The sequence below is a fragment of the Hyla sarda genome, chromosome 2, assembly GCF_029499605.1.
Source record: "Hyla sarda isolate aHylSar1 chromosome 2, aHylSar1.hap1, whole genome shotgun sequence".
In the NCBI taxonomy this organism is placed as follows: Eukaryota; Metazoa; Chordata; class Amphibia; order Anura; family Hylidae; genus Hyla; species Hyla sarda.
In genome coordinates, this window is record NC_079190.1 from 50901212 (window position 1) to 50925728 (window position 24517).

Genomic DNA, 24517 nt, shown 5'->3' on the forward strand with positions numbered 1-24517 from the left:
GTGAACGCGGCCTTAGGGTACGTATATTTGAACACAGTTATACGTGTAGAACCAATCTAGATAAAAAGTGGAACAGCTTTGGAAATAGATTAGGCTTCCCATCTAGGCCTGCCAAAGAATGCCCGGGCATGCTGGGAGTTGTAGTTTTGCCACCCTGGTTGGGAAACACTGACTTCTATAGTAGCAGCCAGTAAAATTGTGAAAGTAGTTACATGTAAGTTACAAACTTACTCAATTTTGGTAAAATACCGAACGTCCACTTTTTCAGGTATGCTATTCTCGTTCGCACTCTGAACTTCGCAGTTCCTGTTCTGCATGTGGAAGTTGCCCGTACGTTGCTGTGCCTTCTGATCTGCCAGGCCCTAGTGAAACACGTCTGTCTGCGCTGGATAGGAAGGAAGTCTCATTACACATTAAAGACCAATTGCAAAACCTAAGATGAGAACGTTCTCTTGACACTTGTTCTGTGGGTGGATTTTCAGTTCAGTTTCGTGTCACTTCTTCGTGCCAGCTGCATGAGCGCTGTACTTTGTGCTGCATCGCTGGCATACATCTGGCTGGTGGGAAGGGGGCGCCGTATAGACCCAGACCCCTGGTGATGACGGACCAACGTTTAACGCCTGGGAGAAGGAAAGTCCCTACACACTTGGTGAGTTGAGGGTATAATTATCTAAGAATGTGTTTCCCAACCAGGATGCCTCCAGCTGTTGCGAAACTACAACCCCCAGCATGCCCGGACAGCCTTCGGCTGTCCGGGCATGCTGGGAGTTGTAGTTTCGCAACAGCTGGAGGCACCTTGGTTGGCAAACACTTGTGATAGCCTGGGGGAGTAGGGTATATGGGATGTAGCTGTGCGGTGACTAAAGGGTGTCATGTTAACCCTTTCTATTCGTGATGCCAGGGTGAGGGCTCCTCTGTAATGCTTGTCCTACCGCCACCCTTCCCAAGAGCCATAGGGAGGTATAGAATAATTGAATGTCCACAACCGGAGAGTTTGCTGAAAACAGTTGGAACTTTTACTGAAGATTTTATGCAACTTCACAACAGGAACAGTCTCTACAAATGCAAATTCTCTTGGAGATTGACAGTGGTTGGGACCTTAAGCAATTTTTAATCCTTAGATTGATATGCGCTGTTCCACTGGATTTAGGGGATTTAGTTGCGGTCCAGTAGTCACGCTAACTTTAGCGGGGATTAGATTAGAACTCACGGTTTAGGTTCTGCTGAGGCCGGTAGGTTTTTGAGGCCTAGCGTGTCTTTGAAAGTTGCGCAGATTCGTCCTGCTAGTCCAGCATCCACGAGAGCTGCAACCCAAGAGCGCGATAATTGGCTACAGCTCCCTTATATGGGCAGGGGCTGGACTAGTGCTAATTGGTCCAATACTGATGTCAATCACCTTCACATGGGATTATGGGTAACATGTGACCCAAGGACCTCCAAAGGTCCTCCAACATACCATAGAGGATATTAACATGGTCACATGGCTGTCCGGGCATGCTGGGAGTTGTAGTTTTGAAACCTCTGGAGGTCCGAAGGTTGAAGACCACTGATGAAGGGATTGACAGGTGGTGATGATGAAGGGGGGGGGGGGGGATGATGACGAAGGCCGCAGTGGTCTTCAACCTGCGGACCTCCAGAGGTTTCAAAACTACAACTCCCAGGATTGACAGGCGGTGATGATGACAGGGTGATGATGACGGGTGTGTTAATGACGGGGGTCTGGATGATTACATGGGGGGATGATGTATTTCACACCCTAGGCTTATAGTTGAGTCAATAACTTTTTCTGGGTTTTTGGGGTAAAATTAGGGGCCTCGGCTTATATTCGGGTCGGCTTATACTCGAGTATATACGGTAATTTTTAAAGTGATGTCAGTTGCTGTAAGGATCCATGCAGAAATTAGTTGCAGAACCTCTATTTAGTCAATGGTTCTAATGAGGCCTATTGTATCGGTTTTGTAAAAAATGATTTCCTTTTTCTTGTTAGGCCTTATGCATATGTGGTGTCCCGGTACTGTACTTGTACTGTACCTTGTGTTATAGGTCCCCAAAGTCAGAGTTCCTCCGTACTGGTGGGATGCCCTTGGTGGGATGGCCCCTAATCACCTCTTTAATTTTATGTGTATATTATATATTGTTTAGTGTAAATATTGCTTCCATGACCTTAGGTCACATGATTAATAATTATGTAGTTCTGCTAAGGTTAAGGACCTTTCAGGTCAGGTGCTCATGTCACGTGTAGTACCACAATGCTTTGTATTAAGACTGACAGGTCTGGGGGACCAATAAGCTTGAAGCCCGCCTCTTTAGATATAAGGGCGCTGTTACCCAATCATCGCTCTCTTGGGTTCCCAGACTAGCAGAGAGAGAGAAGCTCTGTGTATACCTTCAAGACAAATCTAGGCCTGAAGCCTGCTAACTTCAGCCGAATACAAAACCGTGAGTTCAGTCCAACTCAATCCTAATCCCACGTGACTGCTGGACCTAAACAATTCCCCTAAATCTAGGGAAACAGCGTAAAGCAGTTACTTCAAGCTTATTCCCTACAAGGTCCCAACCAAACCTGTGAGGAACCTAAAGTCTGGTCCTCTGTAAAGACTGTTACTACGTTTAACCTGCATAAAATCTGCAGTAAAGTTATCTTCAGTTTACTAAAACTCCGGTTGTGGACAATCGTTTATTCCTCCCTATCGTTCCTGGGACGGGTGGCGGTAGGGTACATGTACAGAGAGGAACCCGCACCCCGGCGTCACGACAGTTAAGGGTTAATCCAACACCCTTTCATCACTGCACAGCTACACCTTACCTACCCTACACCCCCAAGCTACCACACATACAAGTATACTTGGTGTCCATGTCACACGAAAATGCATACCACAATACAGATACCACATTACCCAAATTATATTAGATAAACACTTCCTCTCTGTTGCATGCCGTATGTTGGGCTGATTATATTTTAGCACTTCTAAAAAATTATTAATTAAATGTGGTGCCTTGGGGGGTGTATGGCAGTTGGGGTGTTGCTGTGAGGTATATCACGGTTATAATTAACTCTTGTCAGTCGTGATGCCAGGGTGAGGGTTAAATGCTGTATGGCTTGGCCTATCCCCACCCTTCCCAAGAGCGATAGGTAGATGCAGAATAAAGTATTGTCCACAACCAGAGCTTTGCTGAAAACTTGCATAAACTTTACTGAAGATTTTCTGTAACATGCGAATACAGGAGCAGTCTTTATAACAGAGTCTATATACAGCTTAGCTGAGATTGACGTATGGTTGGGACTTTAGTAAGTTCTTTAGATTAGTAGGATTTAGTATGTTCAGATCCGCTGGATTTAGGGTTATGTTTAGGTCCAGGGTCCTTGCTAGAAGTAGCGGGGAAGTTTGTAAGAACTCACTGTTTCGTTTCAGGCCGAGGCCGGAGGCTGTGGCCTAGTATTTGTCGTTGTGAGTTGCGCAGATCTTGACTCTCCAACGATCCGGAACCCAAGAGAGCGTCTATTGGCTGCAGCTCACTTATATGGGCAGGGGCTGGTCGTATTAGGATTGGTCCACACCATCTGTCAATCAGCTTTACAAGGCATTGTGGGTATCACATGACCAAGAACCTCCAGAGGTCCTTTTACCTACCATAAAGACTAAACCACAATCTTATGACCTGCAGGCCCTGCGACGCTATGCAAGGCAAGTATACACTTTCTATACAGTATTTACATTTATTTTAGTAATATATTAACTATTTGAGGGGTGACTAGGGGATGACTTAAGAAGCGGAATCCCACAGTTACTAGGAACTCTGACTTTGGGGACCCCTAACCAAGGTACGGTATGCAATACGGTACCTGGACACCACATAAAGAAAAAAAAAAACACTTAGAACTAAATGGCCCACCATATGGTTATGTTTTATGTGCTGCAGCTAAAATGCGCAGACCCGTGTAGATGGGGCCATAAACTGACAGCAAGAATGTGACTCATTCCGTCTTATACAGGTTTTTTAGAAAACAACTAAAAATGAAACTTAAGTGACAGAGTTGGTTGAGTAACAGACGAGTGAAGTGAAGGTTGACTTAATGTAGGTGCTGCAGTATTTCAGATATACAGTATTTAATGCTGGCCCTTTATTATACTTGTACGTACCTTTTTATTGTGACCATCTAGTTTTAGGGTCGCTGCCCGTCAGTGTAACTGTAACCAGCAGTGATATATTTGTGAAAAATCGCAGCTGCAAGAAGTCACTACTGATGTTATGTAGTCATAGCTGACACCGTAACATTGGAGCAATGTTGACCCTTCAGTTAATTCTGTTTCTTTCTGGTCAAAAATGCTGAAAAAAACAGGTAATATGGAGCAGAAAGCTCTTGGTAGATGAAGAATTCTTGAGGGGATAGTATAGGCCAGTGGTCTCCAACCTGCGGACCTCCAGATGTTGCAAAACTACAACTCCCAGCATGCTCGGACAGCCGATGGCTGTCCGGGCATGCTGGAAGTTGTTGTTTTGCAACATCTGGAGGTCCGCAGGTTGAAGACCACAGGTATAGGCGATAGGTGTAGAGTAGGAAGTGTGATTAGAGGGGTGGGGGATGGGGGCATTGTATTGGCGACTGTCTCCAATGCAGATGTGTACAAAGCATAACACTATTTTGTTATTGTTATATACAGAGCGAAATTTGCTTTTAGAGAACCAAAGTGAAAGAATTTGCACACTTTCAACAAACAAATAAATCCATAGTACAAATAAATTAAAAAAAAAAACATGGACTATTGGCTCAGTGAGGGATTAGGTTACATGCTGCTCCTAGGAGCCTAATGAGATTGGATGAGGAAAGAGGAATTTGCTGAAAAGTGAGACAGCAGGAGAGGAGGAAGCCTGTATTAAGTGTAATAACACCACAGTGCTTGATTCACTGCTTCCACTGTTCAGTACTGCTCTATAATGTCCTCCATGTTGCTGCTGCTTCTGAGGATATGTTCTAGATATAGGAGAGCAGGATTTCCTGCTTTGTGTGTGTGTGTGTGTGTGTGTGCATTGTATGGAAGACAGATCAGTCTGCAGAAAAGAATACTGGTGGAGATGCTATATACAAGGTAAATAGTTGTGGTGACTGGGTGAGGCAATGGTGTTACAGGGTCTGGTGGTATTAACCCTTGATTTGTCGTGAAGCCAGGGTGCGTTTTTTTTTCTGAATGAGGCCCTGCCGACAACCGGCCCAAAAACGGCAGGAAATAAATGGAATGTCCACAGCAGGATTTATGAGATAACTGGAACTTTTACTGAAACTTCTCATAGAACAGTCTTTACAGTTATGCAGTTTCTCTTGAGGTAACCGGGATGCAGGATACCTCACAGGCTTTGCTGGGACTAGTAGTCTTGAGATTTATGCAGACCACTGTGCTACTAATTATATGCTTTGAGTGGAATAGTAGTCACTAGGAATTGTACATAGAGCTTGATAACTCACGGTTTTGTAGTGGCTGCAGGTTCCTTAGGCTTTGGCCTAGGTGGGATGAATTGAGGTATGCTGATTGTGCTTGCTTTAGTGTCCAGGTCTCGAGAGAGAGAATTTAGAGACTACAGCCCCTTATATATCAAGGAGGCTCGACTGCAGCCCATTGGGGGAAAAGCCTGTAGGTCCTGAACCCAGAGAACTCTGGGTACATCACATGACAATATCACATGACCCAGGGAGGTCCTATACTTTTGTACAACTTTATACATAATTAACAATATACACAACACACTTACAATCCATATACAGGAGGTGAGCAAAGGGTACGCCCTGCCGGAGAGCCCTGTGGAATGGAGGAAGTCTAACTGAGGGGACCCAGGACAGGAACAGGATAAAGTCCTGTACCAGGACACCACATTATGTCTAGAAACAGTTGTACTCCTCGTGTACACACGTGACAGCTCATTCTAAAAGTCACCTGCAACTATGCTTCAGACTATACAAGTAGTTCATTTTTACTTCAAAGGGGGTTGTATGAGATGAGAATTTCTACTTTTCCCTCCTTCAGTTACAGCACCATTCTTGTTCAAGGTCCAAGTTTGTTATTGCAGGTATAGTCAGTGGTGCTGTAGTGCATTGACAGACACAGTGATTATATGTAGGTGGTGTATAGGTTGGAAAAAGGCTGTCCCTTTTTTCTAAACTCGTACAACACCTTACAATACTCACTGTTAAAACATAAAATACAATTGTTAAAGGGGTTATCCAGGAAAAAACTTATATATATATAATCTCAACTGGCTCCAGAAAGTTAAACAGATTTGTAAATGACTTCTATTAAAAAATCTTAATCCTTTCAGTACTTATGAGCTTCTGAAGTTAAGGTTGTTCTTTTCTGTCTAAGTGCTCTCTGATGACACGTGTCTCGGGAACCGCCCAGTTTAGAAGCAAATCCCCATAACAAACCTCTTCTAAACTGGGCGTTTCCCGAGACACGTGTCATCAAAGAGCACTTAGACAGAAAAGAACAACCTTAACTTCAGAAGCTCATAAGTACTGAAAGGATTAAGATTTTTTAATAGAAGTCATTTACAAATCTGTTTAACTTTCTGGAGCCAGTTGATATATAAAACATTTTTTTTTTCCTGGATAACCCCTTTAAGTGTTCATATTTCTGACCTTTACAAAGTTAGAAGAATAAAACTATTTCTGAGTGGAACTTGTTGCTGAAGTGTGAAACTATATTTCCTCCCCACTCCCAGACACTATATACTGTAATGCTTTAGTGACAGTATTATGGCTGGTTATATAGTGTGTATTACCACAGTTTAAATTGCCTTGTAAGCGCTAGATAAATCTAGAGCAAAAATCTCATTTCTGTCCAATAACATTAGTACTGAGTGAGTAGTCTGGTCTGGCGATGACCTTGGAGAAAGTAGGATACTGTAGGACAATGTTATAGAGCTGTTTGCACTGTTTGTATCTCAGAATAGAGACCTTGGCATGAAAACTAGCACTAAAAGCAAATGATAGAGTATACATTATAAATAACATAACTATAACGATATAGAAACAGTGACGTCACTGTGGTAATGGTCAAACAGTAGTGAGGTTTGATGCAGGTATGGTGCCAGTTGCCTACTTGGTGCGAAAAAAATAAATAAACAAATTTTTATATATATATATATATATATATATATATATATATATATATATATATATATAATATAGTGGTCCCTCAAGTTACAATATTAATCTGTTCCAGAACGACCATTGTATGTTGAAATTAGGGATGTAAGAAAAAAAACGATTCGCGCGATTATCGCGATTTTTTTCATTTGGCGATGCTGAATCGATTCAAAATATTTTTGAATCGATTCTTTTAGGGATGTGGAATTTGTATCTCCTGACGCCCGGAACAGCATGTCCCGGGCATCAGGAGATACAAGTTCCACATTTGTGGAGCCGGGCAGGCCGGATCTGACACGGCATCGCTCTGGGTGTATGGAGCGGGCTCCGACTCGTGCCCGCTCCGTACTCTGCATCCCCCGGCTGTTTTCAGTAGCCGGGGGCCGCTGATGCATCACCGCCGCTAGTATCCAGCATGCGGTGCTCTGCAGTGTGTATGGAGCGGGCTCCCGACTCGTGCCCGCTCCATACTCTGCAGCCCCCAACTGTTCTCAGTAGCCGGGGGCTGCCGCTAATGGCCAGCATGCGGCGATCGCCGCATCTGGCTATTAAAGGAGTTAGTCCGGCGCGCACTTTTCTCGTTTTATCCCGTCTGGGCTACAAAATAAAAGAAAACGCACTTTCTCTTACCTGCCAACGAGCCCCCGGAGCTCCGGTACACTCCGGTACAGGTGTTCGGTCCCCGGGCTGTATTCTTCTTACTTCCTGTTAGTCCGGCACGTCACATGGAGCTTCAGCCTATCACCGGCCGCAGCGATGTCCCGCCTCACCTGGTGATAGGCTGAAGCTCCGTGTGACGTGCCGGGCTAACAGGAAGTAAGAAGAATACAGCCCGGGGACCGAACACCTGTACCGGAGCTCCGGGGGCTCGTTGGCAGGTAAGAGAAAGTGCGTTTTCTTTTATTTTGCAGCCCGGACGGGATAAAATGAGAAAAGTGCGCGTTGGACTACTAGATGGCCGCTGTCAAAGCTGACAGCAGCGTCTATTGGGATCTATGAATGCTCCCAGGTGGGCGATGTATCGGGATATATCGCGATGTATCGTCACCTAGACGGTATCGCGATATATCGGGATATATCGAATCGCCACACTGGTATCGCGATTCGAATCGTATCGCCAACTTCTTGGCGATTCACACCCCTAGTTGAAACCAATGTATGTTGAGACCATTACTCTATGGAAACCTGGTAATGGGTTCTGAAGCCACCAAAATGTCATCCAAAAATAGGAAAAAGTGAGAATTAAAGAAAAATAAGTAGATAACTAATATAGATAAAGCAAATCCTTACATATATAAGTAAGAAAGATCTGCTGGGAGCTGTAATCACTATCTATGTCAGTGTTTCCCAACCAGGGTGCCTCCAGCTATTGCAAAACTACAACTTCCAGCATGCCCGGACAGCCGTTGGCTGTCCGGGCATGCTGGGAGTTGTAGTTTTGCAACAGCTGGAGGCACCCTGGTTGAGAAACAATGGTTTCTGTAGAGGACAGGAGCTTCTTCAGGGTCCCATACAGTACACACAGTGTCCCAAATGGAGCCGCCCATACTTGGTGTCCAAAGGAGCAGCTAACCCTGGCACAGGTAAGGAGTAGTACAGAACCTTGTAGTTCCTCCCTGTACTGTAGGGGGGTCGGGGGGGTGCTATCAGACAGCCAGTCAGTGCTTGTACTTCACTAGTAGGGGTGATTTACCAGTGAATGCCCATTGTAAACATGGGTTTTAACTATGATTTGGCATTACAATACTGGCAGAGAGACCTTGGGGTCAGGCCAGTGTATCACTACTTCATGTGCTCCGGCCCTAATGCATCTTATCCCCTATCCAAAGTAGGGATCGACGATAACTTATACCGGAATATCGGTTTAAGTTATCGGCTATTTACAAGGTAATTGCCGATACCGATATTGTCCAAAATTGTGACTATCGGCCGATAATATCTGCCAAACCGATAATTGGTCGATCCCTAATCCAAAGGATAGGGGATAAGATGTATTATTGCGGGGGTCCCGCCGCTGGGGGCTCAGAGTGTGCAGCATGACGACCACGGGGCACACTCGGAGCCTCCAGCGCTGCAGAGAGCACGCAAAGGTGGGTGTTGACTGACCGATTGACGGGGTCTACTGTGGCTGGACCCCCCGCGATCAGATATCTTATCCCCTATCCTTTGGGTAAGGGATAAGATGTATTGGGGCCGGAGTACCCCTTTAATGTCACACCAGTGTCTTACTGGTGTAAAATCAGAACTGGTAAATAAATCTTTCTCTTACCTGTTGCCTAATAGCAAAACATAATGGGAAGTTCATGTGTTGTAATAAAATAATAATAGTTCTTAGAAAGTTTGGGCAGCAGCAATGATCCTCAACCTTGCGCAGCTTGAGCCGCATTCAGACATAAGCACCGATGATAGGAGACATGAAAAAGTCAACAAAAATTAAACAAATGTGAAAAGTACAGAACTAAAGACTTTACTGTGTACAAAAATCCATGTGGCAATGTTAGTAGGTTAGTACAAAGTCTAGTTGGTGCTGCAATACAGACTCTAGTGCCAAGAATGGCCATTGACTGATATGGTTCTTGGCCTGATGTCCTCTACACGTCGTAGTCTTGGCATTGTAATGCTATGGCTGGTGATCATGGTCCGCAGTTGTATCTGGTATCTCCTGTAGGGTTGCCACTAGCGATGAGCGAACTTACAGTAAATTCGATTCGTCACGAACTTCTCGGCTCGGCAGTTGATGACTTTTCCTGCATAAATGACTTCAGCTTTCAGGTGCTCCGGTGGGCTGGAAAAGGTGGAAAGAGTCTCCTTGGACTGTATCCACCTTTTCCAGCCCACCGGAGCACCGGAAAGCGGAACTAATTTATGCAGGAAAAGTCATCAACCGCCGAGCCGAGAAGTTCGTGACGAATCGGATTTACTGTAAGTTCGCTCATCTCTAGTTGCCACCTTTCTTGCAAAAAAAAAAAATACCGGCCATGCTAATTTGCATAATTAATTATATATGCGTGACATCACAGGCTACACATATGCGGGGGAAATGTTGTCCTATTCTGACCCCTATAACTTTTTATTTCTCCTAAAACGGGCCTGTATGAGGGATCATTTTTTGCGCCCCCGATCTGTAGTTTTTAACAGTACCATTTTTGTTTTGATGTGACTTTTTGATCACTTTTTTTTTTTTTATTAAAATCAGGCGTTGCATTTAGTTACTAACTACAACTCCCAGCATGCCCGGATACAGCCTGTGGCTCAGCAGCTACCCCAAATTAAAAGTACGACTCCCAGCATGTTGGACTTTATAAGAGGATATAGTATAGGTCAGTGCATCCCAACCAGGGGTGCCTCCAGCTGTTGCAAAACTACAACTCCCAGCATGCCCGGACAGCCGTTGGCTGTCCGGGCATGCTGGGAGTTGTAGTTTTGCAACAGCTGGAGGCACTCTGGTTGGGAAACACTGATTATAGGTTATGGTGCAACATTCCAGGAGTTGGAGGATTGTTTGGATAAAAATCTGCCATTGCATTGCCGGTATTTTAATATAAATCTAAAAATACCGTCGGGGTGGCCAAAATACGGCTGTGGCGGTAAAATACCGGCCAGGTGGCAACCCTAATCTCCTGTGAAGCCTGAGAGCCACTGGTTATCCCTCCCCCATCACATTCAAATAAACATAGTCAATTATTCATGCTTGAGGAGGACAGAGAGGACTATGAGAGGACTAAACTGTGGTAGAGGGTTCTGCTAAGGTAAGTCGTTGTGGTTTAGCAAGACCACCCTGCAGGAGTAATGGTGCAGAAGAAGCTAGACACAATCTACATGGACCCCTGCACAAGCTGGACAACCTTACTGTCATGGGGCAACTGGCTTGGCACTTTCTGTGGTCATGTGTATTGGTTGGCAGCAGCGGTTGGGGCTTAAAGGGGTATTCCAGCCCAAAACTTTTTTTTATATATATCAACTGGCTCCGAAAAGTTAAACAGAATTGTAAATTACTTCTATTAAAAAATCTTAATCCTTCCAATAGTTATTAGCTTCTGAAGTTGAGTTGTTGTTTTCTGTCTAACTGCTCTCTGATGACTCACGTCCCAGGAGCTATCCAGCTCCTATGGGGATATTCTCCCATCATGCACAGCTCCCGGGACTTGACATCATCTTTGAGCAGTTAGACAGAAAACTTCAGAAGCTAATAACTATTGGAAGGATTAAGATTTTTTAATAGAAGTAATTTACAAATCTATTTAACTTTCCGGAGCCCTTTGATATATAAAAAAAGTTTTTTGCCTGGAATACCCCTTTAATCTTATAGGGGTACTCCAGTGGAAAACTTTTATTTTTATTTTTCCCAACTGGTTCAACTGGTGCCAGAAAGTTAAACAGATTTGTAAATTACTTCTATAAAAAAAAAAATACGTAATCCTTCCAGTACTTATTAGCTGCTGAATACTACAGAGGAAATTCTTTTCTTTTTGGAACACAGAGCTCTCTGCTGACATCATGACCACAGTGCTCTCTGCTGACCTCTGCTGTCCATTTTAAGAACTGTCCAGAGAAGGAGAAAATCCCCATAGCAAACATATGCTGCTCTGGACAGTTCCTAAAATGGACAGATGTCAGCAGAGAGCACTGTGCTCGTGATGTCAGCAGAGAGCTCTGTGTTCCAAAAAGAAAATAATTTCCTCTGTAGTATTCAGCAGCTAATAAGTACTGGAAGGATTAAGTTTTTTTTTAATAGAAGTAATTTACAAATCTGTTTAACTTTCTGGCACCAGTTGATTTGAAAAAAATAAAATAAAATAAAAGTTTTCCACCGGAGTACCCCTTTAATACTATTGCCAGTCACCACACATCTCTCCCACTGCTATCTATTTGGCTGTGGCTCTCCTGGGTAGAAGAGCCACAGCTATCTCTACTTTTGTAGGTCCTCCGAATACAGAACCTCTACCATTGGGGTTATAATCCAGCAGGTCAGGAAAGCAACCCCCCCCCCCCCCCCCCCCCCCCAATTCTGACCATCTTATTTCTCCTCCCACAAGTGTTGTCGTGAAAGTACAGTGCAATCAATTCCTCTTCTCTTTGCACAGGAAAAAGTCCTTAAAGGGGTACTCCAATGGAAAACCATTTTTTTTAAATCAACTGGTGCCAGAAAGTTAAACAGATTTGTAAATGATTTCTATTAAAGAATCTTTACCCTTCCAGTACTTTTAAGCAGCTGTATGCTACAGAGGAAATTATTTTCTTTTATGAATTTCTTTTTTGTCTTGTCCACAGTGCTCTCTGCTGACACCTGATGTCCGTATCAGGAACTGTCCAGAGCAGGAGAAAATCCCCATAGCAAACCTATGCTGATACGGACATCAGGTGTCAGCAGAGAGCACTGTGAACAAGACAAAAAAGAAATTCATAAAAGAAAAGAATTTCCTCTGTAGCATACAGCTGCTTAAAAGTACTGAAAGGGTAAAGATTTTTTAATAGAAATCATTTACAAATCTGTTTAACTTTCTGGCACCAGTTGATAAAAATAAATAAAAATACATTTCCACCGGAGTACCCCTTTAAAACAAGTGAAAGACAATTTTTTCAGCTCTAAGGTAGCAGTAAAACAATTCTTCTGTGTTGATAAGCTTCAATAATTACATCTTGGCAGTGCAGAAAACGACTTACAGGCATGGGGGGGGGGGGGGACATTTTATCAATGTTGATGTGAGGTAGTAGAGATTTTACCCATTTTTGCTTGGCGTATTTTTTGCGCAGCTGCTCAAAATTTACCAAAATGGCGCAATTATAGAAACTAGTGAGCTGCAGAGCTAGGTGTAAATTTTGTTCTCTGGCATCTGACACATTCATACATGTCCTATCAGGTGGTGTACGTGTGCACAAAAGTAATTTGCCACACATGATAACTGCATGCCCACTGCATAAAGTGCTCCACAGCGCCCCAAACAGTACACTGGTTAGGAAAATGCTCTCTCAAAAAAAATTAAAAATAAAAAGCCCCCACAATGGTATATGCACAAAATTTGGCACCTAATAAACACCAGAAAAATGGTGTACATCATACGTACATAAATGTCCCCCATGGTGTGAATGACCGATTAACGCATTGCCAGCCCATGGCCCTTAATCATAATCTGGCGTGTGAACGACTGCATGGGAGGGGGGGGGAAATCTTAATCTCCCCAAACCCATTAGACGTGACATGACAACCATTAAAATACATCAAGAATTAAATGTATAATTGAAACAAGTACAAAGGCAATAAACCCATAAAGAATCAGATCAGTCCTAGAGTTTAAACCATGAGGTTGCAACTGTGTATAACATAAAAATCCATTGGTTTTCAAGATTCAATAGAGCACGGCGCCAATCTCCTCCTCTTTGAGGTCTGTTAACCCTTTCTATGCCGTTAAACAATTTATGAGGTAGAAGTCACCCCTGAAGAAGCCACAGTGGCAGTGAGCGTTGGAATAATTAGTGGACCAGCACCTTGTAGCCACAGTGGTGGCAATATGTGTGGGGGGGGATAATCGGTGAAGCCGCATCTTGTACATGCTGATTTATGGGTGATAGATAGATCTCCACCTCTTGCCATATACTTTTTCCACTTGTTTGATGCTGTGTTTTGGGGCAAGAATATATTGCTTGAATAGAAGTCACCCCTGAAGAAGCCACAGTGGTGGCAATGCATGTGGGGATAATCGGTGAATTTTTTTTACACCTACGGATTTATGGGTGATACGTACTCTTCCACCTCTTACCATATAGTTTTTGTACTTGTTTGATGCTGCATTTTGGTGGGAGACTACAATGCCTCCCTGCACGTAGCAATTTGAGGCAGTTTTTTTTTTTTTTTTTTTATCCATATTTGCCTATACTTTAACTGTATAGGCCTTGGTCTAGACAAGTGTTTCCCAAATAAATAGTTGCAAAACTACCACTCCTATCATGCCCAGACGGCCGAAGGCTGCTAGGAGTTGTAGTTTTGCAACAGCTGGAGGCATACTGGTTGGTAAATGCTGGTCTAGTGTCTAGGTGACTTTCCAGTAGCCTCTGTACATTATATCCCGCTGAAAACCATTGTAATGTGTGTTTGTACTTTACACTGTAATAGATCCTCCAGCCTTACCCCAAATACAGATTACATCATGTGAGATAAAATTCTCCTTCAGACCAGCATTTTCTGAGTTAAAAGTGCTTAAGTTATAAGAGCAACTCTGTGAAAGGTACAAGGTCCACCTGCAAACCTAGTGAGCAAATAAGTAGATCTGAAGAGTCTTATTGTATGTAGCAGCATGTGAAGGAACTACCTCGGGGTCGGGATGCCGTCAGTGGGTTGCCTTGTCTTTCAGTGCATCTGTGGGGCCCCATTGCCGGTTACAGATAAGAAGGTATTAGCGTCCATTCTTCTTTTTTGTATTTTTCGATTTACGGTATATATTTTAATATTTGCACTAAATGTTTTAGTAGTAAAAAATGTAAATTCTGTAGCAAACTATAGTTGCGGTACTATGGGGAATATAAAGGCCCTCAACCTCATTGGAGAATGACTGCTATAGGCTTTACTATTAGTGTTGAGCGGCATAGGCCATATTCGAATTCGCGAATATATGGACGAATATTAATCATATATTCGCTAAATTCACATATTCATAATATTCGCGTTTTATTCTTGCATATTCGTAATATTCGCGTATGCGAAAATTAGCATATTCGAAAATGAGCTTAGACAAAATTAGCATTAGTGAAAATTTGCATATGCAAATTTTCGTATATGCAAAAATTCGCACGCCAGTCTCACACAGTAGTATTAGAGCCTTCTTTACACCACACAAGCTGGAAGCAGAGAGGGATGATCACTGTGATGTGTACTGTGATAAAAACAAAAATATATATAAAAATTTTTTAAAAAACGAATATTCGTAATTACGAATATATAGTGCTATATTCGCGAATATGCGATATTCGCGAATAAAATTCACATTGCGAATATTCGCGAGCAACACTATTTACTATGAGCGCATGTATGTAGCGGTCATATGATGCGATGCCACTAGTCAGATGGCACGGGGCAACTGTCCATCACCGGTTTCATCACTTTCTCACCAGATGTGTGATTTATCATTATTAGGTTATTTGTATTTATGATTGTTATTATTATTATATAAATTATATTATTTCTAGATCATTTATATATTATTATTATTATGTTTCTAAGGCTTTATGACATCAGGGGCATAACTTGCAGCTTCTGGGACACAATGCAAAATCTGTTACAGGGCCCCATGTCTAACATGTGCCATTTATACTGCTGGTGTCTTTATATGGGGCCACGGTGCCTTGGGGCCCTCTCCGTAACAGGACCGATTATCATTATTATTATTATAAAAATAATAATAATAATGAAATTATCATTCTAGATTACTTATATTATTATTATTAGTAGTAGTAGTAGTAGTAGTAGTAGTGTTATTAAAATAATAATTATTACATAACAAATAATTTTTATTATTATAATATAATTTATACATATTATTTGTAGATTATATACCTATAAGATAATAATAATAATAATAATTATTAGTATTATTATTAAAGGGGTACTCCGCTGTTAGACATCTTATCCCCTATCCAAAGGATAGGGCATAAGATGTCTGATCGTAGGGGGCCCGCCGCTGGGGACCCCCGTGATCCCCCCCCTGCAGCAGCCCGGTACCTCAGCAGCAAATATATTTTTAATTTATACATTTTGTGCAAATTAGGCTTGTGCTTGCAGTTTTCAAGCTTTGTGAAGCATGTAGGCTGATATTCTACTTACTGCTGCAGTGTTTGAGCCAAAGCCAGTATTCAAAAGAAATAAGAAATATAAATGAAAGACCAATGACCCATTCACACTACAGAATTTCTGAGCAGAAAAATTCCGCCAGGAAATTGCAGTTTTGCTGCACCGTGCACGCTGTGCAGCGGAAATCCGAAAGAATGAACCTGTATACAGTGGTCCCTCAAGTTACAATATTAATTGGTTCTGGGACGACCATTGTATGTTGAAACCATTGTATGTTGAGACCAGAACTCTATGGAAACCTGGTAATTGGTTCTGAAGCCACCAAAATGTCATCCAAAAATAGGAAAAAGTGAGGATTAAAGAAAAATAAGTAGATAACTAATATAGATAAAGCAAATCCTTACATATAAAAGTAAGAAAGATCTGCTGGGAGCTGTAAATCACTGTCTATGTCAGGGTTTCCCATGCAGGGAGCCTCCAGCTGTTGCAAAACTACAACTCCCAGCATGCCCGGACAGCCAAAGGCTGTCCGGGCATGCTCGGAGTTGTAGTTTTGCAATAGCTGGGGGCACCCTGCTTGGGAAACACTGGTCTATGTAGAGGACAGGAGCTTCTTCTGGGTCCTGTACAGTACACGCAGTGTCCTAAAATGGAGTCGCCCTCACCTGGTGTCCAAAGGAGCAGCTAACCCTGGTACAGGTTAAGTGTACAGAACATGTAATACCTCCCTGTACTGTAGGGGGCGCTACTAGACACCAGTCAGTGCATACACTTCAGTAATACAGGGGTTTTACCAGTAAATTGCCCATTCAGATTGGTCAGTTCTTCCATCCATTGACAAGTTTCACAGATCTGGACTGTCTATATATTGTATGTTGAGTCTGGTTTCAACTTACAATGGTCCAGAAAAGATCATTGTATGTTGAAACTATTGTATGTTGAGGCCATTGTAAGTTGAGGGATCACTGTATTCTTTCAGCAGAATCTGCTCGGATATGCATTGTCATGAATAGTGACAGCGCACGTCCAAGCATCAGTTGGCACCTACTGGGTACAATGGGGGGAATTCATTGGTTTTCCCCTGGTTTTGTGATCACAGTTTGTCTCAGATGATGTTTTGAGACTTTTCATTGTGACTTTTGCTTTAGAAGGACACACCAAGTCATGATTTCTGTTGATATCATGCAGTGGTAAGGAGTTCATGATATGCGACTTTTCAGTTTTGTCGCATCTTTTCTTGCAACTGTGTTAAATTAGGCTCAAATTTACACCAGCCCTGACTTTGCTTACAAAACTGACTGTAGACAGCTGTCACGCCCCCTCCCGTAGGCTTGCATTGAGGGGCGGAGCATGATGTCACACGGGGGCGGAGGCGTGACGTCACACGCCGTCGGCCCTGTGGTCGCCGGTAATCAGACCCGGAGCGAACACGCTCCGGGTACTGATTATAAACGGGGTGCCGCGTGTATGATCACGGGGGTCCCCAGCAGTGGGACTCCCGTGATCAGGCATCTTATCCCCTATCCTTTGGATAGGGGATAAGATGTCTAAGCACCGGAGTTCCCCTTTAAAGGGAAAACTACCTCTGAAAAGTGCTATCTGAGAGCTAATTTGTATTTGCTTCTTTCTAAAATTCCCAGTGAAGCATTAATGGCCTCCATTCATCTTTATGATGCTCTCCTCAAGGAGAAACATTACTCCTTTAGTGTTATTTGGGGAAAGTGCTGACCACATGTAGGAGTATCTCCTGCACTTGTTGTTGGTCCTTTGATGAGAAAGAACCCACTTTTACTTGGTCCTATCCCCTTTGTTATTAAAGGAGGATTCCAGGGTTAACTAACTTTTAACTATTCTGCCCATTATGAATAATTATGCTAGTTCTACATTTACTTGCTATACCGCTCTGCCGTGGATCGTCTTCTATTTCTTCATTATATGGTCCCCCAGGTCTAGCGTTTCCTTTCAGGTCCTGATGACGTTCATCTCACAATCCTTTGCGGCTCGAGATGGCAGCTGGTATAGGGGGGCTTGGCCATTTCATGTATTTCCTCACAAGCCAGCCCCCTGATGACGTTTGCGGTCCATCTGTACGTCCTGACGTGCCGACGTTCCTTGAGATCCCTGCGCAGATTGCCAAAATCACAGGATGCCGGCACATCAGGATGTACAGATGGACCACAAACAACATCAGGGGGCTGGCTTGTGAGGAAATACATGAAATGGCCAAGCCCCCCTATACCAGCTGCAATCTCGAGCCGCAAAGGATTGTGAGACGAACGTCATCAGGACCTAAAAGGAAACGCTAGACCTGGGGGACCATATAATGAAGAAATAGAAGACGATCCACGGCAGAGCGATATAGCAAGTAAATGTAGAACTAGCATAATTATTCATAATGGGCAGAATAGTTAAAAGTTAGTTAACCCTGGAGTACCCCTTTAAGAGGAGATAACTTGTCAAAGACTCAACATTGGAACTGCAAACTAGAGGTTGGGGGCCTGACCTAAGGGTCATGGGATAGGATTGAATAGGAAACAAATAGCCAGATCTTCTGTCCAAGGTGGCAAAACACAGAACCCGTATGGGGCCCAAATTGATTTCTGCTGTGGGCCCATTCCTTTTTGTTATACCACTGTGTCTGATGGTTAATACTTACTAAATGAATGCAACAAAATTTCGCTAAGTTAGAAGTAGAATTATTATAGGAATCCAGTATGTAGTACACTTTTCCAAATAAATGTATCTGACAATTAGTAGTATATACATATTTAGTTATTTTGAATTGCTGATTTTGAAAATGATGACTGAATTGTATGAACACTATTGTTTTTTCTGCGATACTAAATATAATTTCTGACCATAGTTCAGCTCCTTCATTGGTGGAAACTCCTATTCTTCCATGCTTTTTAAAATGTTTTTGTTTGTTAGTGGTTAAATTAGACCTTTTGATAAGAGATACCTTGTGGACTATCGATTCTTACCTATTGGGACACAAGTCGTTGTCATTTTACATTTTATTTTATTTTTGTTAATGGAACTAACATTCACCAGGTTACCTCATTTGCATTGTTCACATTTTAAAAAAGGTTGCGCCTGAAGATTCTTGGACAAAATCACCATCTCAAGATGAAGAAAAGGCAGAATCTCAAAAAATATCATCTCAGAAATGGGTCACTGGAAAAAGCCGATGCAGGCCGAGACCCCTTTCGGACTATGGTCAGATGGCCATACGCAGTTTCTCCATCCCAGAAGACTCTGTTCCTATGGATTGCCAGAATGCTGATGGTGGGAACTGCACGTTTCACTCACGTTCTGTTAGTGAGGGAACTAAAGATCGCAAACCTGGCGTGGAGTTCCAAGGGAACTATAAAAGAAGACCCATCTCTGTAATAGGTGGGGTCAACCTTTATGGAGCAAGTGAGGATGAAGAGAATTCTGATATGCTTCAAAAAGTAAGCCCTGAGGCATGACCTCTCTGCAGAATGAAAGACCTTCTGAATCTTCTCTTGAATGGTGTCATAACATTCATCTTATTATAATTTCTCTCCTTCAGAATAAAACATGCATGCTCTTGGACTAACTCCAGTCTCTTCCTTTTCCTCACTAATTGTATTCACTTTCTACACCAATCTTCAGACATCAATAAAACATACGGTATGGCGTGTTGATTTGGGGCTATCGAGAATCTGCATGCGGTTGAATATTAATCATTTATTACGAGTTCTGAGTACTAATCATTTAATAATATTGAGTTGCTGTGTCCTCATGTGACCCGTTCATATTTTGTGTTCTAAAAAGAAAGATGGCTTACCAACATGTCAGTAGTCTAAGTGGATTATAGTTGTAATCTTCCATTTTTTTTTCTTATTATCGGAACTCAAATTTTCGAGAAAGCCCTACAACTGCCCCATCCCTGCTGTCATGACAGCTTGTGTTATTGTCTTCTGGACCCATAGATGGCCTGGCAGACCCATCAACTCTTGGGGAAATTCCTACAACTACCCCATCCCTATTGCAATAGTGACTGCTTTTGCTTTTACTGTCTTCCAGGGCCAAAATGGTCCAGTTCGACCATCTCCTGCTAGAGAATCCTTACTACATTTTTCTCAATGTTTCCTTTGCTATAGAACCCAGTAATTTAACTTTTTAACCTGTCCCAATCTTTTCAGTCTTCCATTTGATGTCAGTTAAAGGGGTACTCCATCCCTAGACATCTTCCAAAGTATAGGGGATAAGATGTCTGATCGTGGGGGTCCTGCCGCTGGGGAACCCCGCAATCTCTCCTGCAGCACCCCCTGTCATCTGCTGCACCAAGTCTGATGACGGGCGATACAGGGGCCGGAGTATCGTGACATCACTTGGGGGTGGGGCAGTGACGTCATGATTCTCTGGCCCCTGTATTGCCCGTCATCAGGCACGGAGCGAAGCTCGCACCATGCAACAGATGACGGTATGCTGCAGGAGAGATTGCGGGGACCCGTCCTTTGGATAGGGGATAAGATGTCTAGGGCCGGAGTACCGCTTTAAATGTCTCCCTCCCTTTTAGATAAGTACATTTGATAGAACCAGACATGCATGTTTCATGGAATGGAGGTTAAAGAGATGGTCTTTAAGCAAAATGGTTAGATGTTGACTTACAGCGTAGTCCCTTGTAGGTGGCTCTAATAAGACTTATAGGAGATTGCTATTTTGCATACTTTCACCAAAGAACAGTGTCCCAAAGCCACGCTACCCTAGGAGAATTGGGCATGTATGAATTCAAGATGCCCAATTGTTTGTTTCGTCAGGCGATAAGCAGTTTCTATATGTATCTGGAATTACATAATTCCTTTGTACCCATGGCTGTAAATATACAAGCTTAGCTGACATGTAGGTTCACAGAGCAGTCGGAGACAGATCCAGATAGACGTCCATCCAGCCATCTTTAGGCTCGTGTCTGTGTTGTCGATTCAGTGCAGTTGTGATCTGTTATCTTGGCAACAGCAGATCTGAATTTTTCCCATGTAAGTTCTGCTTGTCATCTTTCACTATAGAACGTATTGAACAGAAAATCTTGAATGTCATTCAGATTCTCCCAGCCTTGTTTTTCCAGTTTGAAAGGTCAGAAATATTCATGTATAACCAATGATCCTTAATGAAGGGGAGAATAGTAATATTCCTCACTGGAATGTATGAACAGCATCTCTCATATATAATTCTGTCATCCTAACCTTCCGGTAATAAAACAGGAAAGTAACAATACATTTACCACCATAGCAATAGAAATCCACCATCAGTTATAATAAAGAGATTGTACCTATGGACAGACTGCAGGAAACTTTATTTCTACATAGTCTTATTGCTTTATTAACAGGTGCACACACAGTGGTCAGAGTGCCCTATAGTAAAGATCAGTTCCCAGATCCTTCAGGTTGCAGATTCCAGATCTTATTTGCTAAGGCTGTTGGGGTTTATAGAAGAGATCCCTACAGGGGTTTGCGCCACCCATTATAATAAGGGATAGCCTCACAGCAGATGTATGGCTTGCCCTTACTATACATACAACCTTGGCTTCCACATATATCCTGGTCATAGAAGAAATTTCCATAAATGTAGCCTTCTAATATGGAAACATTGCTTGGTTCGCTATTGGTGCGCCAAAGACTTCATAGTGACGTATATGTCTTTTACTCAAATTATCCTGCTATTTCTTGTAATTGAATGCAAAAATAACATTAATAAAATGCAGAAGAATAACCAGTATATGCTTGTCAGTTTTCTGAAATTATATTTTATATATATATTATATAATGTAGAAAAAAATTCCCTTGAAGTATGAACTTTAAGTACAGAGGTAAGTTTGATCTAATAGTAGCTTCAGGCCTCTTTCTGCTTCGGATTCCTTCTTCACTTTTCACACTGTGGCACTTCACTGTGTCACATGGATCCTTATAACATAACCTTAGGGTACAGGTCACTTTCTCCTACACAATCAGTATTCTCCATTCCTGCTGATGTAATTGGGTATAAGGGTTTTCAATGTTTTGATAATGATCCCCACCATTCCTATGTGGACAATTCCTTGGTTCCTGGCCAGTCTTTACTTACCCCGCTCCAGCAATAACGTGCAGTCTTGACACTTGACCATGGCAGCCAACCAATAGCCACCACTGGGACCTGTTGACTTTACTAACCCGACTGCAGCCTGTGATGGACTGACTGCTGCTGTCATGTGCTGGGATGACAGATAACCTGTAGTAAAAACATGTATTGTAGTGATTTTGATGGGGTTTTCAAATTTTGTTTAATGTGTCAACTAACTAGATATATTTTGCTGTCTCAATTATAGCCGATCCCTCGTCCTCCTGTTCCATCACACAAAGTGCCTCCGTACAAGGCTGTCTCTGCTCGCCTACGGCCCTTTACCTTCTCACAAAGCACACCGATCGGCCTTGACAGAGTTGGACGCAAGCAGACTGTACGGATTTCTAACAGTAAGTTATTTCTTACCTATCTTTAATGCTTTGTAACTTCCACTTTTTCTGAAGTTTAATTACATGGAAAGTGATGTTCTATGGTAATTCTGTTACGAAGTCTTGATGGTTTCTCAGAAAGTTTCAGCCACTACTATTCTTCCACTTTCTAAGATCTACATTCTGATATGGCATTGGTGGCCTGTGCTTCTCCACCTTACTGAGACTCATTTATGTCAGGTATATTGGCAAAAATGCGTCAGTCCTGATGCGTAGTGTTTTTTTGATGGCTTAACTTTATAAAGATGATTGCTTTTCTACCTGGAATTGTGTTGATGAACTACCCTTCATGTAGCAAAGTTGAGAGTTAGGTGCCTTTCCATACCGATTCATTCCACCACATCCCTAACCGGTGCAGACATTGACAACTTGGGGTCTCTGTGCAAGAAGAGTATGTGGTGTCCTTGTTATGCATCAGTCATTTTTTTTCAGAGCAGTGGCCTCTGAACTGTGGCCCCGCCGACGGTGCCCCGGATTTCCCTATGCACAGAGCTGTGTCGACCACCACACAAAGTGTTGGTTGACACTCGTCCTCCATCCATTTCGATGGAAGAGCCAGAGATACACGAGTGTAACGCTTTGGCTCTCCCATAGACATGCATAGAGGATGTGTGATGAGGGCAGATATTATGAATTTAGACAGACTTGACTGACCTGACTAGGACTGATTAGACTTCACCCCTTGTGTAGCTTACCAGGCTTTGACATTCACCTGTGGGGCACTTGCTGATGGAAGGTTGGCTGTGTGGTTAGGCCTTGGGTCTCTTCAGGACACCAGACACTCTCAGGTCTTGACTGTTCCTCAGCATGCTCTAGACTTCTCTGGCTAGCTCCTCCCTTGGTTTATATGGGGGAGACTTTGGAGGTGTCCTATAGGTTACCCACAAGTCACCGGGTCACTGACCCCATCCCTGATTACACAGCCTTAGCATCAATATTTAAAGTCCCACATGCCTCAAAAGATGAACCAACACATAGCATAAGAAAATATTGCATATTTAACACTTAACAGTCCATAAAAGGGATGTGGACCCAGGGGACACTGCAATAGAGTCCACCAGACAGGACAGCAACTCCTGTACTGGGCCACCACAGATGCATACCAACCCTTGCTCTGTGCTCAGGGAGAGCCGGAGCACTGTGCAGGAGATCACGGCCATACCCCCCTGATGACACTTATCCCCTTATCTTTTAAATAAAGGATACATTTTCCGGAGCTGGATAACCTCTTTAACTATGGGCCATGGCAGTCATCCGTCATATCATCCCTAATATAATAGGAAGTTCTTGGCCTATGTTCAGCTGCACAGACTGAAACTGGTTTCCTTTAAGCAACTTACACCTGTTTTAATAGGAGGCTGAACCTGAATTTAGATAACCAAACTATGACACAGTTTTATGTAAGAGTTTTCCGGTTATCAGTCAATGCCTTGTTCCATTAACACGTTGGGTTCACGTTAGACCCCGTGATATTTGCAGATTAGATATTACAGTAAATAACGTGACCGCTTCCTGCTCTATAACAGTGCCGAGTAACATGTCCTTTGTGGTTAAAGTCTTCATTGTCAGATTTTCTTTCACTTTCAAACCTGTTTAATTTCTTATTTAAAGGGCTAATCTTAAAACCCATTGTGGAATTGAGAAACCCCAAGGAAAAGCTGCGGCCCACCATTCATTTCCCCTGCAGTGGTTTCTCTTGGCCATAGAATTTATTATACATTATAGAATACATTATAGTGCTGAGTCAGCAAGAGGTGCTCTTCATAACCTTTGTCTTACAAATCAGGGGGGCTTAGCTGGACGAACCCCTCTATGAGGCCCATATGTCTTAGTATGGTTATCTTTGGTTCTGTGGTGTTGTATAGTCATTTAGATTACAGCCCTGTGCCAGGCTATTTTTTTTAATCCCACCCTTGATTAATTTCTGACCATTACCACCGGCTCCTGCAACGTGCGTGTTCTGCTCCCGCAACATCTGTGCCCAACAGATGTGCCATTCAGGAGCTTGGGAAAGCTGTGTGTGTCATACCCTGTAATGACTCTTGACCCTGTAAGTGCTATAGAAATGTTACTGCAGTCAGC

At 42.8% G+C, this 24517-nt stretch overlaps 1 protein-coding gene across 3 annotated transcripts in view; it reads left to right on the forward strand.

Moving 5' to 3' along the window:
* The window catches only part of SPATA13 (spermatogenesis associated 13), an 83749-nt gene that overhangs the window by 14866 nt on the left and 44366 nt on the right, over positions 1-24517 (forward strand). Inside the window, exons 3-4 of one of the 3 annotated variants that reach the window (XM_056561769.1) lie at positions 19010-19375; positions 22252-22396. In XM_056561769.1, coding sequence (XP_056417744.1) covers positions 19010-19375; positions 22252-22396 — 511 coding nt within the window. Of the gene's footprint in view, positions 1-543; positions 650-19009; positions 19376-22251; positions 22397-24517 lie in introns of those variants that run through there. The other 2 variants (XM_056561773.1, XM_056561770.1) reach the window with 2 other exon arrangements.